Source organism: Halichoerus grypus, chromosome 4, assembly GCF_964656455.1.
Source record: "Halichoerus grypus chromosome 4, mHalGry1.hap1.1, whole genome shotgun sequence".
NCBI lineage: Eukaryota > Metazoa > Chordata > Mammalia > Carnivora > Phocidae > Halichoerus > Halichoerus grypus.
This window is the reverse complement of record NC_135715.1, coordinates 183,099,469-183,115,246: the sequence shown is the minus strand read 5'-3', so window position 1 is coordinate 183,115,246 and position 15,778 is coordinate 183,099,469. Positions and strand designations below refer to the sequence as shown.

The window sequence follows — 15,778 nt, the reverse complement described above, 5'->3', positions numbered from 1 at the left end:
GCAACTTTAAACTCCTGCTGGAATGGAAGTGAGAGCAGATGACTTTCCTTGCCACAAATTTATGTTAATTTAGTTTTAGACCTAATTTTGTCTTTGATAACTCAACACAAACCAGTGTGACCCTTTTGATTTATGGTTATGTTAAAATAACTAATACTCAAAGTATTTACAATTCTTAGACTCTCAACCCAATGAAATTACAATAAACTTTATTAAAACATAAAAAGAATCCATGTTACATTCTGATCAGGTATTACCATTAAAAGACATAATTGAATGTTGGATTCCTTGATAAATTGATTGTGTTGTTTTAAAATAATTAAAACTGGTTTCCAATTGAGGGATCTATAGAGAAAAAAAGAACTATCTCTCATTCACCTTACTGGTCTGAGTCCTCATAGATGGAAAAATGTCTCTACACTGCATCAAAATTAATGAGATCTGTCATTTGCCCCAGATATGCCAAGATAGTCCTAAGTTTAAACCATACCAAAATCTGAGCATTGTTATATATCCCCACATAACCCTGATCTTTAAAGGACATAGAATAAAATGTTTACTCTTTATACTCCCCATTCGTAGCTTTTGAAACAATTTATCTGCCAAAAGATAAACACTGCCATCTGCTGATATGAGAGAATAAAGGCATGCAAGCCTATGCACTTTCAGAACACAGCATCATTTTCTACTTTTCATTAGTGATAGCATTAATTACTTCATTAAGATCTACTTCATTAAGGTCCTGGGGCACCTGGGTGGCTCAGTGGGTTGGGTGTCCAACTCTTGGTTTCAGCTCAGGTCATGATCTCAGGGTCGCCGGATGGAGCCCTGTGTTGAGGTCCCAGCTAGGTGCAGAGTCTGCTCAAGATTCTTTCTCTGTCCCTCTCCCTCCCCCACTGCTCCTCCCCTAACTCTCTCTCTCTCTCTAAAATAAACAAATAAAATCTTAAAAAAAAATCTTACAGTCCCAAGAAAATAGTAGCAAAGGTAACTTTGTCCAAAGAGATGCATTCAACATTTCCCAAAAGGTGGAAAGAATAGCAGACCTGGTCTTCATTTATAGCTTCCAGACAACTTTTCTAGGATTTCCATCTCTTGCATTCCCATAAACTCATTTTTTAAGTTCTAGGTAATGCAAACTGAAATTCTGAACTCAAAAGGGAATTTAGGAGTAGAGAGAAACTGATGCTTTTGCCTTAATGTGCAGAATTCAAGGAGCCCTGTGAAACACACACATACACATAGACACACACACACACACACACACACACACACACAAACCTTTATCAATTCCTCTCCATGTGTTAAGCCAATATCCATTCTGGGGCTTTCTTATAAAAACCAGCGTGTTTCAGGGAAGGAGAAGAAAGTGGAGGAAGTGTAGTAGAAAGGGGTAAAAGAATCAAAGTTATGCCAACTCCCTGGTGGAGTCTTCCAGAGGTTATAACGAACTGGTTTCAGAGGCCTGTAAAATTCCACTGGGTTCACCCTAAAAGAGCAGGGTACTCCTAAAAGTAGCATTCCCAAATGTAGACTACTCGCATATCACCAACCCAAAGTCAGAAAGTATCAAACCAGGAATTGTTATAAGAAAATATTTTGAAGGCTTCTGAGTCTTGTAATTTCAAAAGCATCAAATACCAACTGGATCCTCCCTTTCTGGGCCAGATTTTATGTTATAATAAGAAAGTGTTTTTCCTGTCATGTTTCAAACTTTTCATCCTTCAGGTTTTATTTTTTTATTTCAAAGTATACTCCTCCAAAATATACTCTTAGTTCTAAAAAAAGAAAAGAAATTTCCAAACTTTCATAGACTCCTTTCCCACCAAAAACCTAATCAAGTTGCTTGTAACTAGCATGGTGTCTCAGAAACAATAAGTAATTAATTGTTGAAACACATCATCCAACTATGAATTTTTCTAAAGAACTAATACAAATATCTTTATGGCTTATGTCTTTTTCTTCATGAGGTCAATGTTTGATTCCCCTTTAAATAATATGTCTCTAAAAGACAAAAAACATTTATATTATGCTGTGAAAACCAAGAAAATTGACCCCTTACCACTTGGAAAAGATTGTGAAAACAGATTGAGCATTGGTAAGTTTTTATTGAGATGGAATTCACATAACATAAAATTAGCCATTTTAATGTGAACAATCCATTAGCATTTAGTAGATTTACAGTGTTGTACAATGACCACCTCTAATTCCAAAACGTTTTTATCACCCCAAAATAAAACTTCACCCATTGAGTGACTCCTCCCCATTTCCCTCTACTGCCCATCTCTGGCAACTGCCAATCTACATTCTGTGTCTATGGATTTACCTATTCTGGATATTTCATATAAATGGGATTACCCAATATATGACCTTTTGTGTCTGGATTCTTTTACTTAGCATAATGTTTTAAACATAGATTTACCTACATGGTAGCATATATCAGTCCTTTATTCATTTTTACGTTGAATAATATTCCATTGTAAAGATATATCAAACCTTGTTTATCCATGCAACCGTTGGTAGACGTGAGCTGTTGTCAATAGTGCGGCCAGGAACATGAGAGTCATGGGCTTAAGTGACATTTTTCATAACCTAGGAGTGCAACTGTTGTGTCATATGGTAATTTTATGTTTAAATTTTGAGGAATCTCAATATTGATTTTTAAATCAAGAAAAACAACAACATAGAAGATGCAGCTTGCCAATAGCAGAGATGAATGAAATCAATCTAAGTAGTTGGGATCAGGGATTTCACCAGAATGAGTTCAGCTGTGGAGAGGACACTTTGCTATAGTAGAATCTCTACTCCCTTTAACCATATAGGTGGACCTGGCCCATATTTAAGAATGATAAACTCATTCTTTTTTTTTAATATAAACTCATTCTAATATGAAGGAAAGGAAAGAAATATATGTGAATCATAATCTGCCATTGGCTTATTGTATTAGTAAGTCAAAAATTACTGCCTTGGATACAAACTGCATTTAAAAATGGAGTCCTTTATAATAAATGACCATTATGGAAATATCCAGTGTCAGAAATGCAGTTACATGAATCAGAGAAAAAAACCCGTATAGTATTACCCATTAATCATATTCATTTAAATAAAACACTGATTTTATTAAACAAAATTAACTCAATTTCCTTCACATAAGGAGTATTTTTTACATTGGTTTTTGTGGTTTCTTTTGCTCTGAGTTTTCTAAACCCTTCAATATTTTTCAAATACTTTGTTTTATATATATCATTATGTTGAGATTAGATAATTTTACTAAGCAATTAAACAAATACATGTTTTAATAGAAGAGGAGCCCCCACTTCACACGCTTGTGACTTCACCTTTGTTCTCATTGTCTTGGACTGATTTCAACACCCCACCCTGCATTTGTAAAATGGGTTCCACAGTAAGAATGAGTGGGGACCCAGCCTTACTCTGTTGTTGCTGGGGCAGAAACTTGTGAGAATGAACAACTTGCCCTTACAAGTTCACACAGGCCATCCTATTACTAAGTGGAATTCCTAGGTCATTACTGCATCTACCTCTCCACTCGCTAAGTGTGAATAATAAGAATCTGAGCACTTGCTCTTTTCTACTTCCAAAAGCTTTTATTTTTAATTTTAATTTAGTATCTATAATGTTTGGAATAGACAATTCTACTCTTTAAAGATATAGTTGCTAGGAGAAGTGTGAATTTAGGATTACCAGGCCACAAGGAATTGGCACCCCATTACTAAATAATTGCATGCAAAGTAAAGGTTCAAGCTCAAACTTTTATTAATTGGGAAAAAAAACCCATTCTTCATAATGTTTATGTTTTAAAAGTTATTCAGGGGACTCAAAGGAAATCTAGACAATTAAAAAAAATACATGCTAGTACATAAAACACACACTAATTATGTTGAAAAACTCAGGCAGTACCTCATTATTTAAGACCTCTTTGAGCTATACGGAGGACACAGCCTTTCTAGGTGTGAATTCATGTCTGGCTACCCACTGGCCATCTGATCCAGGGAAGCCATCCTCCCCCTCCTAAATTATGTGTTACCAACTCTAAATTCAGGTTCTAAAATTCCTATATCATTCCTCTTTATTAAATGAACTGAGTTAGGCAAAAGTCTTGTAAATCATAAAACCATAAAACATGCAAATATTTGGAAAGGTTTTTTGTTTTTCTTTTCCTGTTTACTTTAGAAAGCAATCATCTAATAGAGCAAAAGGAAGCCAGGATAATTAACTAGAAGATTGTCTCAGTTTCTAGTACAGAGGTAGTGAGACTAGAGATTACAGAATAATATGGCAATAAGACTGGATAGTGAGGATTTGTTTTTTAATTGAGGAAAGTGTTTATGATTTGGTGGGCACATAGAGAAAATAAAGAGTGAAAAGACAAGATCATTACCCTCAGTGGCAGGAATAGAACTGCTAAGATGTTAGGGTAAATGGAAATCATGGAAAAGGAAGTGGGAAGTTCTCTTCTGGATTTGATGAGATTAAAGAGATGACAAGATCATTAAACCAAGAAAACGTGTCAGCCATCTTGCAACTTGGAAGGACACTCAGGACAAGCCAATAAGGACAGCAAAGGGGAACGTCCCAAATCCTGGGTCCTTGGGTCATCTTGCCACTAAATAACCAACTTTGGGACTGACTTTGTTTTTAACTGTGTATTTTGCTACTTGCAGCCAAAACCATCCTACCCAAGATAACAGTGAAGTTGAATTGAACAAAAAATAAAATAATCTTGGTAAGATAACTAAAAGGATTATAGATATTTTTAGTCAGTTTACAATTCTTTGTGTTTGAGAAGGGCTATGTCCTTAAATATAGTAATTGCTTTTTCCTTTTGCTACAGATTTCCCTCCTTTGGAGACCCAATAAGGTAAATTGAAGAATAACAGCTGCAGTGGAAAGACAGAAGATAATCCACTTGTGATTTAAAAGATTACTGATGTGTTTTTAAATGGCAATGTAGAAGTTACATGTCTAGAAAGCACTGTTTAGTTCAAAAAGCATTTATTTTGTCTCTAAATCAGGCATTATGCTAAATTGTGAGCTCCTGCAGTTTTAGATATGAGTTGTTAGAAAAGATATTTCATTTTTATGAGAATGATTCACTTTCCTAAAATCCTATCCTAACTCTGAATATATGAAGATGGATTAGACCATAATCATTTATATTGATGATGATCTCACATCTCAGCTCCTCTGTTTGAGAGAGAAACCTTAAAAGGACAATGCTCCCAGGTTTCTTAAATTTTTATTGATAAAAATTTGAGTTATATTTCTCCCCAGGATACCTATAATACATTAAAGTGAGTTATATTTTAGCTATCATTTCTGAGTAATTAATACTATGTTCCTTTCTGAGAAATGTGCTCATATATCAAATAGAGTTTTTTAAGATGACCACTAAGTTACTGATTAAAAGAATAATAGGAAATATTTATCATGCTTACAATGTGCCAGATATTCCCAATCCTCAAAACAAGAATGATTATTATCACCACTTTCTGGCTGAAGAAATGAAGGCAGTGTGGTAGGGGAACTTGCCGAACTAAGAGTTGGAATCAGAATATATATCCAGGCACCCTGACTCCAGACCCCACACGCACTTCTCTTACATCCTACAACACTCCAGATGAAAATAAAGTGAGGGTATTATCACTTCTTTTATGATCTTAAGTAGCTCATTTTTTAAGTAGCTTTTTTTTTAAGTAGCTTAAAAATACTACTGGAAGAAGTACAAACTTCCAGTTATAAAATAAGTCACAGGGATGAAAAGTACAGCATAAGGAATATAGTAAATAACATTTAATAATGCTGTATGGGGACAGATGGTGATGACACTTCTCATGATGATGACTGAGTAATGTATAGAATTGTTGAACCATTATGTTGTTCATTTGAAACTCATATAACATTGTATATCAACTACACTTCAATAATAAAAAAAAATACTACTGGATAGTTAAGCATCCAACTCTTGATTTCGGCTCAAGTCATAATCTCAGGGTCATGAGATCAAGCCCCACCTCAGGCTCCACACTGAGCATGGAGGCTGTTTAAGATTCTCTCTCTCTCTCCCTCTGCTCCTCACCTCAGCTCACACATGTGCACTCTCTTTCTCTCTCTCTCTCTCTCAAAAAAAAAAAAAAAATACTACTGGAAACTTTAATAAGTATTCTATAAAGAAAGATTTCTTCAACACATAAAAATTAGAGGAAACTTTTCTGACTGAGGGGCTTCCTACAGCTAAATAGGTCAGTGAGGTGTAGAATGATCTCCATGACCATACATTGGCTCTCTCTATTGAATGATGTAACAAAATAGCATTTCCACCTTCCCTAAAGCCATCAAACACTCAGAAAGGAAGAGTCAACGTCAACTTCTTCTTGGCTTCAGAAGAAGTAGCTAAATTTTGGCCCAAGTTTCTCTAATCCAAGCCTTGCTTGGCTTCCCCATCTCTGAACGTCCTCCTTCCAGCAGCTGCACTGAAGTTTTTGTTTGTTTTGTTTTGCTCTTGTTTTATTTTTCTTCTTGGGTGCTAGACATCCATTGATGATCTGAGGGATAATTCACAGCCCCGACCTTCCTACTGATACATCTGATACTCTTCTCCCATGATTGTTCATTTAAGGACAAAGTGTAATGGAGCCAGAATCCCTAACACGTGGTGTCTTTGGTAGATTATTTCACTTCAGTGTGACTCACCTCCTCATTTTCAGATCAGGACTGTTACCTGCTCGGAAACAGTTGCTGGGAGGGTTGCATGGATGATCCGTGTCAAGTGGGTGGCCGGTGGCCGGCAGGCGACACACACTCAGCCACCCTGATGACTGTTGTTACCATTAAGAAAATGACTCCATAAGATTCTCATGCATTCTCTTGCTCTGGGTTCAGGCATCACTGGTTTTATCTTGTGCTTTATCTTTTAACAATAGTTTTTAATATACATTACAGCACTTTTACATAGAAAAGTGTTTTTAAAAATAGTTTTTAGTATTTCAGTAGCAATTGGGTTGGTGTTTGATGATTTTCCCTGGTACCTCAGTTGTTTTCCATCCAGATTTTTTAATTCAATAGTTCGAAGGTCTATTCTGTTTAACTTTTTTTCTGGAGAAAAACCTGCCTATATATTTTATGCCCACTATGAATTCAGAATATATTTGCTATTAAGTGAGAACCATTTTGCTTTCCCTATATGCTGCCCTCATTTTACTCAGTATAGGTTGTCAACTTTTTTTTCTGGGGGAAGGAGGTATAGATATACTTTTGAGTACGAGGGAAGAAAGATTAGGCTTCCAATTTTGCCTTTCTCATTCTTAGTTACACAAATTAAAATCACTAAAGAAGTAATACAACTTCTAGTCAAATTCCAAACTGGTGCAGCCACTATGTGGCATGGAGTTTCCTTAAAAAATTGAAAATAGAACTACCATATGATTCAGCAATTCCACTTCTGGGTACTTCCCGAAGAAAATGAAAACACTAACTGGAAAAGATATAAGTGCCCCGATGTTCATTGCAACATTATTTACAGTAGTAGCCAAGATATGGAAACAACCTAAGTGTCCACTGATGGATGAATGGATAAGAACAATGTGGTGTATAAATACAAATGAATATTGCTCAGCTATAGAGAAGAAGGAAATCTTGCCATTTGCAACAACATGAATGGACCTTGAGGGCATTTTGCTAAGCAAAATAAGTCAGACAGAGAAACACAAATACTGTATGTTCTCACTCATATGCAGAACCTGAAAAGAAAAACAAAACAGAAAAAAAAAAAAACCGCTGAAACTCATAGATACAGAGAACAGATTGGTGGTTTGCGGTTGCCAGAGGCAGGGCATTGGGGGGATGGGCAAAATGGGTGAAGGCTGTCAAAACATACAAACCTCCAGTTAAAAAATAAATAAGCCTTGAGCATGTCATAGACACCATGGTGACTCTAGTTAATAATACTGTATTGTATATTTGAAAGTTGCTACAAGAGTAGATTTAAAAGTTCTCATCACAAGAAAAGAGAAACATACATCATAAATATAGATGTACAATTCACTAAAAACTGCTTCCAAAAACTTTATTCAACAGAAATTATAATAGCCTACAAAGTAGAATCTTGGAAACACACTGTTAAATCACTCTGGTCTCCTTAATCACTACCATGATGCTACTAAAAATAAAAACAAAATTGAAATGACCAGTGACATTTGCCAAACATTATGCTCTTTCCTGTCATTCCCATCAAATAATATCAAGAAATGATATAACTTTATCAGTTTTAATGGTCATATCCATGAACCTAAGGATAGTGTATAAATTGTTGACTTTTGGAAAGAGAGAAAACATGAAATATCAAAACAGCTTGCTTGCTCTCTGTGAAGCTCCAGGTCTTGATCTCCATTACTAGCAAATTTGTTCACCAACTGCCTTTTTCTTCAGTCAGCGCCATATCCTACACGTATTATCCTTGCTACCTAATAAAACAAATTTCACCAAGTTATTTTTTCTTTATTTCATTCACTAACTCTCCCTTTTTACAAGTTGATCTTCTCTGGGACATTGACGATGGTCAATGTACTCAATGTGCCCAGCTGTGGAGTCTTTGAGCTGCTCCGGCATTTTGGGGGCAAGAATTTTCTATTTTTAATGATTCCTGTCAGTCATCAATTGGGCAAGTTCATGTCCCACTCATACGTGTGAGATTCATGGCATCTCAGAACTGGACCCCTGAGAATGCAGCCTTCCCCTCTGCTCATTCCCTCTGCCCTCCCCTCAAACAATGCAGTCAAGTGGAAAGACAGTGAATTTGAACATCACCAGATCAGGGTGATTAACTTATGAGGCGGCAACACATTCCACTTCAGAACATTTCAAAATGTCAACGGATTTTTCTCATTGTTGGTAAAATGTGAAATGTGCATTCTTTTACCTCCCCACTGCTATGATAGACACTCTCCCAAAGCAGCTCTGATCAACTGCTGCCCAAGGGTGCCATTCACATTCACTCTGCCTTTGGAAATGACCACTCTGGTATGGAGCAGCGCTGGGCATTGCTGGTTCTCTGACCTCTGGGAGTCAGGCACATAACATTGATATAAGAAGTGTGCTGGTTACATGGATTGGGAGAGCCTATGAAAACTGTTCATTCCACCAAAAGACACCTCATCTTCTAAAAAAAAAAATTAATGACCATGCTGGCCAAGTTCCTTCCATTTTGTGATTTCAGGCCCAACCTCAGGCAGCCCATGAAAACTCATGCAGTTAATCACACCTGGGCCCGTCAAGAAAAGGGGGTAGATCCATTCAAACAAAGTGATTGTTCTGGTGATGACAAGACAGAAGTGTCACCCCCCTTGTAGTAAGCTCCCCCATCCAGCAGGCCAGTATTTAGCACTTTGGTGCTTTGAGAGACACTAAATAAATCAGTAATGTCTTAACGAGCTCAGGAGCGCAAATGCCAGCAGCAAAACGAGGCACAAACAACGTTCTTCCCTAAAGTCTCTTAGGATCTCCTGTGACTCCGGGAAGAGGTACCACACAGCTGGTCTAACATGAACTATGTAGACTAGAAAAGGCTGGTCCTCTGACAAAACAGCCCCAGCTTCCTTTTCCTTACTTGCCATCAGCTTCCCACATGAGCTTCTGGTGCCCCCATCACTGCCTCCCACCTCTTTCCTCGTCATGGGAAAGGATTTGACATTGTGCTCACAATAAAATATGTGGGTTATTATGGTATTGCCTTAAGAGTACCTACATTTTAGTGATGCTAGCAAATCATAAACTCCAGAAAGTAATCCATAATTTTAGAAATTATCCACAATTAAATAGTAACATGAGGTTTTTAGGGCAAAAAGGGAGATTATTCTCAGCACCCCTGAAGTTATATGACTAAGAAGCTACTTAATCAGCCAATATAGAAAGTCAACCTTGCACGTGGGACATTTAACTTATTGGACCAGTTAAGCAATTTTGAAATTGCTCAACACAGTAAGAATCACTGGAGTTAGGCAGATTATGTCCTCTGTGTCCCCTTAGGGCGCCCCTACCCCACACAGCTTTACCACCCCACTCCCTGCTAGGGCCTGCTTCCAGAGGCACCACACTAACATCACACCATACTCTTGTCACTTTCCACAATCGAAGTTAACCTATTCTCAATCCAGGTCTTATAAAACATTTCTAATATAATTAATTCACAATAAATTGTTAATGGTTGAAAAATGCTCAATATGGGTTCTCTTCCCCCAAATATTAAGGTGTTAGCAGGGGGCATCCAAGGAGAAAACAACTTAGGTCAAAGAATAAATCTCTCATGGGCTGGAAGTCCAAAAGTGCAGAACTTGTGTCCTAGCCTGTTTTAGTTACTAATACTTACTGACAACTGAATATTAACCATTCGGTGGGCACTGCCTGGGGAGAGGCGGTAACCAGTAAGGCAGGTTACTGAATTCTTTGTTAAGAGCAACTAAAATTCAAAATTCAACAAAGCCTTATAGTCAGAGCTCACCCTTGTGGTCCCACATGCAACTAAAATTAAATCACGAGTGTGGGAAGCATGGGCATGCACCAGGGACCCTGCAAGAGGGGGCAGGGAGAGCAGTAAAATCCTTTTGGTATTCAGCTTGGAAACTCTAATAGCCAATTGAAAAAGAAAACCAAGTCTATGTGTTTCTCTCTCCCATACCTGTAATGATTATGTTGCCTTTATAGTTGAAAGCACATGAAAAGATCTCATCCGTGTGCCCCTCGAGAATCTGGAGGCACTGACCAGTCTGAGCATCCCAGATTCTAGCTGTTTTGTCAGCGCTGCCAGTCAGAAGATGATTCCCTTGGGGGTTGAAAGAAATCTACAAGAGAGAAAGGAAAATGACAGGTTTGTGTAATTTGATTCCTGATATATTTTTAATCGGCAAAAGGGGGACATGACTAAGCACCTGTCATCTTCCCTGCTTGACTTTATTCTTACATAGAACAGTTCCTTCCTGGGGAGGGGGGGGGATTGCAGGGACTAATACATGAAAATTAAGGTCTAGACAGAAAAGTATAACTGGCCACCCCACCCCCGCCCCACAGTTCTAAGGATAAAGACCAAAGCTCCCTTCTAATTCGAGTATTCCCCACCTAGCTTCTTTCCAAAGACTCAAGATGCAAGTCTCTCCAAACAAACAAAGAGACAGCCCTGGTGTGGATAAGAACACAAGTCAGGTTCCTTCACACCCAAGCCTCCATATTATCCCTATAACCCAACTTTCTGTAATCAGAAGCATATAGATTGTCCTTCAGTCTGTGCCACAGAACGAGTGAATGTTGGGGGAACTTTCATTTTACTGCCACTCAAAGTACAGCATGTTGTATAAATATGTCCTGAGTGCCCCCTATGTGCCAAGCGGTATCTGAGCGACTGCCAAAGGAAGTGGTTAGTTCACTATTTCTTTGGGCGCCACGCTTATAACCCTCTCTAAGTCATCGTAAGACAACGATTTGGGTCACAACCTCTATAACTGAAGGTTTGATGAGGACAAGGATCAAGAACATGGCTTTTTTTGTCCCTGTGTCCCCAGTATAATGCCTAGCACAGGGAAAGCTCTCAAAATGCATTTGCTGATCCATTTGTCTGTTGAAGGGCATCTCGGCTCTTTCCACAGTTTGGCTATTGTGGACATTGCCACTATGAACATTGGGGTGCATACGGCCCTTTTTTCACTACATCTGTGTCTTTGGGGTAAATACCCAGTAGTGCAGTTGCTGGGTCATAGGGTAGCTCTATTTTTAATTTTTTGAGGCACCGTCACACTGTTTTCCAAAGTGGCTGTACCAACTTGCATTCCCACCAACAGTGTAAGAGGTTTCCCCTTTCTCCACAATATCTCCAACATTTGTTGTTTCTTGCCTTGTCAATTTTTGCCATTCTAACTGGTGTAAGGTGGTATCTCAATGTGGTTTTGATTTGGATTTTCCTGGCGGCTAATGATGATGAACATTTTTTCACATGTCTGTTAGCCATTTGTATGTCTTCTTTTGAGACATGTCTGTTCATGTCTTCTGCCCATTTTTTGACTTGATGCCCTTCAACAGATGAATGGATAAAGAAGATGTGGTCCATATATACAATGGAATATTACTCGCGATCAGAAAGGATGAATACCCAACTTTTACATTAACATGGATGGGACTGGAGGAGATTATGCTAAGTGAAATAAGTCAAGCAGAGAAAGTCAATTATCATATGGTTTCACTTATTTGTGGAACATAAGGAATAGTATGGAGGACATTAAGAGAAGGAAGGGAAAAATGAAGGGGGGGAAATCGGAGAGGGAGACGAACCATGAGAGACTATGGACTCCGAGAAACAAACTGAAGGTTTTAGAGGGCAGAGGGGTGGGGGGATGGCTTAGCCCAGTGATGGGTATTCAGGAGGGCATGTATTGCATGGAGCACTGGGTGTTATACACAAACAATGAATCATGGAACACTACATCAAAAACTAATGATGTACTGTATGGTGACTAACATAACATAATAAAAAAAAGAAAAAAAAAGCATTTGCTGAATGAATGAATGAATACCTTAACTTTGTATACCATAGAAACGCCATTGCTGAATGGCAATTCAATAAGTAGTGTATCGCATAAACCTAAAATGCAATATAGAGTGTGAGAACTCTTTATATACACAAAAACATGTGCGCTTGTTGAGTGGGCCACATCATGCATATCAATGGTTATCAGACCAGTCACTCAGCAACATGGCCTGGGCTCTCTTCCTAAGCTGTCTCCCACATCCACACTTCCCTATCTCCCTTCCTGCCAGGCCCTAATGCCTCCTAGCCTATGGAAGAGATGTGTTCTGTGTGGCCTCAGAGACCAACCTTGGAGGGCAGGGGCTCCTGGCCACTGGCAGCAGGTGCAGAGGAGGGAGGGGGAGGGAGAGTACAGCAGGAGGCCATTCCAGGGTCCAGGGGCAACATTCCAGGACCTGAAGCCATCAAACTGATGCTTTAAAAGGAAGGAGCAAATCTGATCTCAGGTATGAGACGAAGGAACTGGGCTGAGCTGGGTGGGAGCTGAGAGTCACCAAGTCCAGGCGTTTCCAGAGTTTTTGGAGGACACAGCTAAACCTCAGATCACTGATTGGAAGGCTCTGCTCTGTGAATCAGCTTGTGGGAGGAGCTTAGACAAAATCGTAAGCTACAGCCTTGAAGTTTCAAAGTAGGTCATTTTAAACTCTGTTAAGTGTTAAATATTTCCAGGAAATACTTTCTCAATTGCACCTAATTTATGAAACACTTGATACTTGCTGCACAGCATGTTTTTTGCATAAAATATACTTGTGTGTCTGCCAGGACCAGGAAAAGCACTTCGTAGGTTTCTTAAATAGCTTTAATAGGTATTTTCAGCGAACTCAATCTTTTGCTGATGGCTGAGAAAAAATGCTGTTTTATACTTTTTAAGAGGTTTTAGGAATCTTTTATTATGCTAAGTTTGAGGTCACACTTAAAAATATAGTTTTTAGGTAGCTGATTTCTAGAAAGAGTGAGATAATTGGACAAGCCCTAGTGCCAACAGACCTATTTACACTAAGCATGCTATGTTTTTAAAACTAAATAAATTGCTCCAGATGAGAAAGCAACTCACCTTTGAAATTTCGCCTTCATGGCCTTCCAATTTGGTAATGCATTTTCTTGTGGCTGCACTGAAAACTCTTGCTGTTCCTTTTTGAAAGAGTGGAAACACATATGAATGCGTCCGAAATACAGAACTTTGAGCCATGTGCCCTGAATTCTGGAATATCTATTCCTCTGCCATACAGGCTCTGTGCTGCTTGTCTTCTTGCCTGTGGTGAGAGCCACCACCTAAAACTGCACATGTAAGCTGGCGCCACTGCAGGAGAAGAGGGGAAGCAGGATGCCCCTCCAGCCCCGAGCTTCTTAGAAGAAATGATGGGTTCCAAGGTAGAAAAGGTGGGGGGGAGGAATCCACAAAGACAAAGTTTGTAATGGGAAAAGGGAGAATCAAAACAAGTTTTGAGAGGCGGGCGATGAAATAAGCAGCCAGACCAGCATCACACACCAAATAGGAGTCTAAGGTTACAGAAGGTTCGAGAGGCCTTCCTGAAATGGAGCAACAGCCGCTACTTGCTGGGCAAAGAACAGGCACCAGGGAAGCATTTCTACAGAAAGAGCTGGTAGAATGATTTGTTCCCTGTTGTATCCCCAGGGCCCAGAAGTGCCAAGCTCCCAGTAGACACTCAATAAGTGGATGCTGGATGGATGGATGGGTGGATGGATGGATGGATGGAGTGGATGGGTGGGTGGATGAATGGATGGGTGGTTGGGTGGATGGATGGGTGGATGGATGGGTGGGTGGATGGATGGATGGATGGATGGATGGATGGGTGGATGGAAGGAAAGGTGGATGGATGGGTGGGTGGAAGGAAGGAAGAAATGGTATAGACATTTCCTTAGAATTAAGGAATGGAGGAGTTAAATAAATGTAGAAGGAGAAAAACAGCAGTAGTAAAATTGTTGTCAGAGAAAAAGTTAAAATTTTTCTGGCCGGATGAAGGCTGCTCTCTTATTGCAATTACAAAATTACATAGAGGCAAAATTGGTAACGATAGAGAATTTTGGTTACTTAATTTTCATTCAGAGAAGAGCAAAACATCTTAGTAAATTTTTTACTTGCCCTTCTGACAATGTCAACTTCAGGAAGAAACAGATGAAAATTGCTATTTTACAATTAATATGACTAAAAATATAAACCTTGCTAGTCGGACATTTCAAAAGCCTTAAAGTGACCAATGTGTTTTAAGATTGTGTTAATAGGGCGCCTGGGTAGCTCAGTAAGTTAAACGTCTGCCTTTGGCTCAAGTCATGATCCCGGGGTCCTAGGATCGAGCCCCACATCAGGCTCCCTGCTCAGCAGGGGTCTGCTTCTCCCTCTTCCTCTGCCCCTCCCCCCTGCTTATGCTCTCTCTCTCTCAAATAAATAAATAAAATCTTTTTTTTTTTTAAAGAATGTGTTAATATTGGGGCGCCTGGGTGGCTCAGTCAGTTGAGTGTCCAACTCTTGGTTTCAGCTCAGGTCATGATCTCAGGGTCGTGAGATCAAGCCCCATATTGGGCTCTGTGCTCAGCAGGAAGTCTGGTTGGGATTCTCTCCCTCTGCCCCTCCCACCTTCGCTTGCTCTCTTTCTCTCTCTCTCTCAAAAAAATAAATGAATCTTTAAAAAAAAGAATGTTTTGTGTTAATACAACAAAAATGAATATCCTGCCTACAGTAATTCTCTAAATTTCTCAAAAGCATTTTTAAGCTTCAGAAAACACAGAAATAATATCGCCTAAAACTATATTTTTTAAAAGATAGAAATATGAATAAGACACCAAAAATAATGCAGCCTTGAGAGTGATTCAAATGAGGAAGTAAAAGGTGATAAATGGGAAGAAACAGATGTCATTTCACAGCTTCAACTAACCCTGTTGAATGGATCCAGTTTTAAGTAGGGAATGAGAAGCAAGAAGCAGAGTTAAGTAAACAAGATGTCTCCAAACATCAAGACTTCTTAGAAGACGCAGAATGAGAAGAGGTTTACAAAACATACCAAAGGGAAAAAAAAAGTTTTTTTGAAGTAATGTCTTTTTTTTTTTTAAAGATTTTATTTATATATTTGAGAGAGCGAGAATGAGAGAGAGAGAGAGAATACATGACGGGGGGAGGGTTAGAGGGAGAAGCAGGCTCCTCGCTGAGCAGGGAGCCCAATGCGGGACTCGATC

The 15,778-nt window shown here is 38.9% G+C and overlaps 1 protein-coding gene across 4 annotated transcripts in view; it reads right to left on the bottom strand.

Annotated features, from left to right (window-relative positions):
- DAW1 (dynein assembly factor with WD repeats 1) overlaps nt 1-15,778 on the bottom strand; it is a 70,754-nt gene that overhangs the window by 12,399 nt on the left and 42,577 nt on the right. For 3 of the 4 annotated variants that reach the window (XM_036074300.2, XM_036074311.2, XM_036074302.2), the window contains exons 11-12: nt 13,641-13,717; nt 10,691-10,853 (exon numbers count right to left, since the gene is read on the bottom strand). In XM_036074300.2, coding sequence (XP_035930193.2) covers nt 10,691-10,853; nt 13,641-13,717 — 240 coding nt within the window. Of the gene's footprint in view, nt 1-2,088; nt 8,481-10,690; nt 10,854-13,640; nt 13,718-15,778 lie in introns of those variants that run through there. The other variant, XM_036074305.2, reaches the window with a different exon arrangement.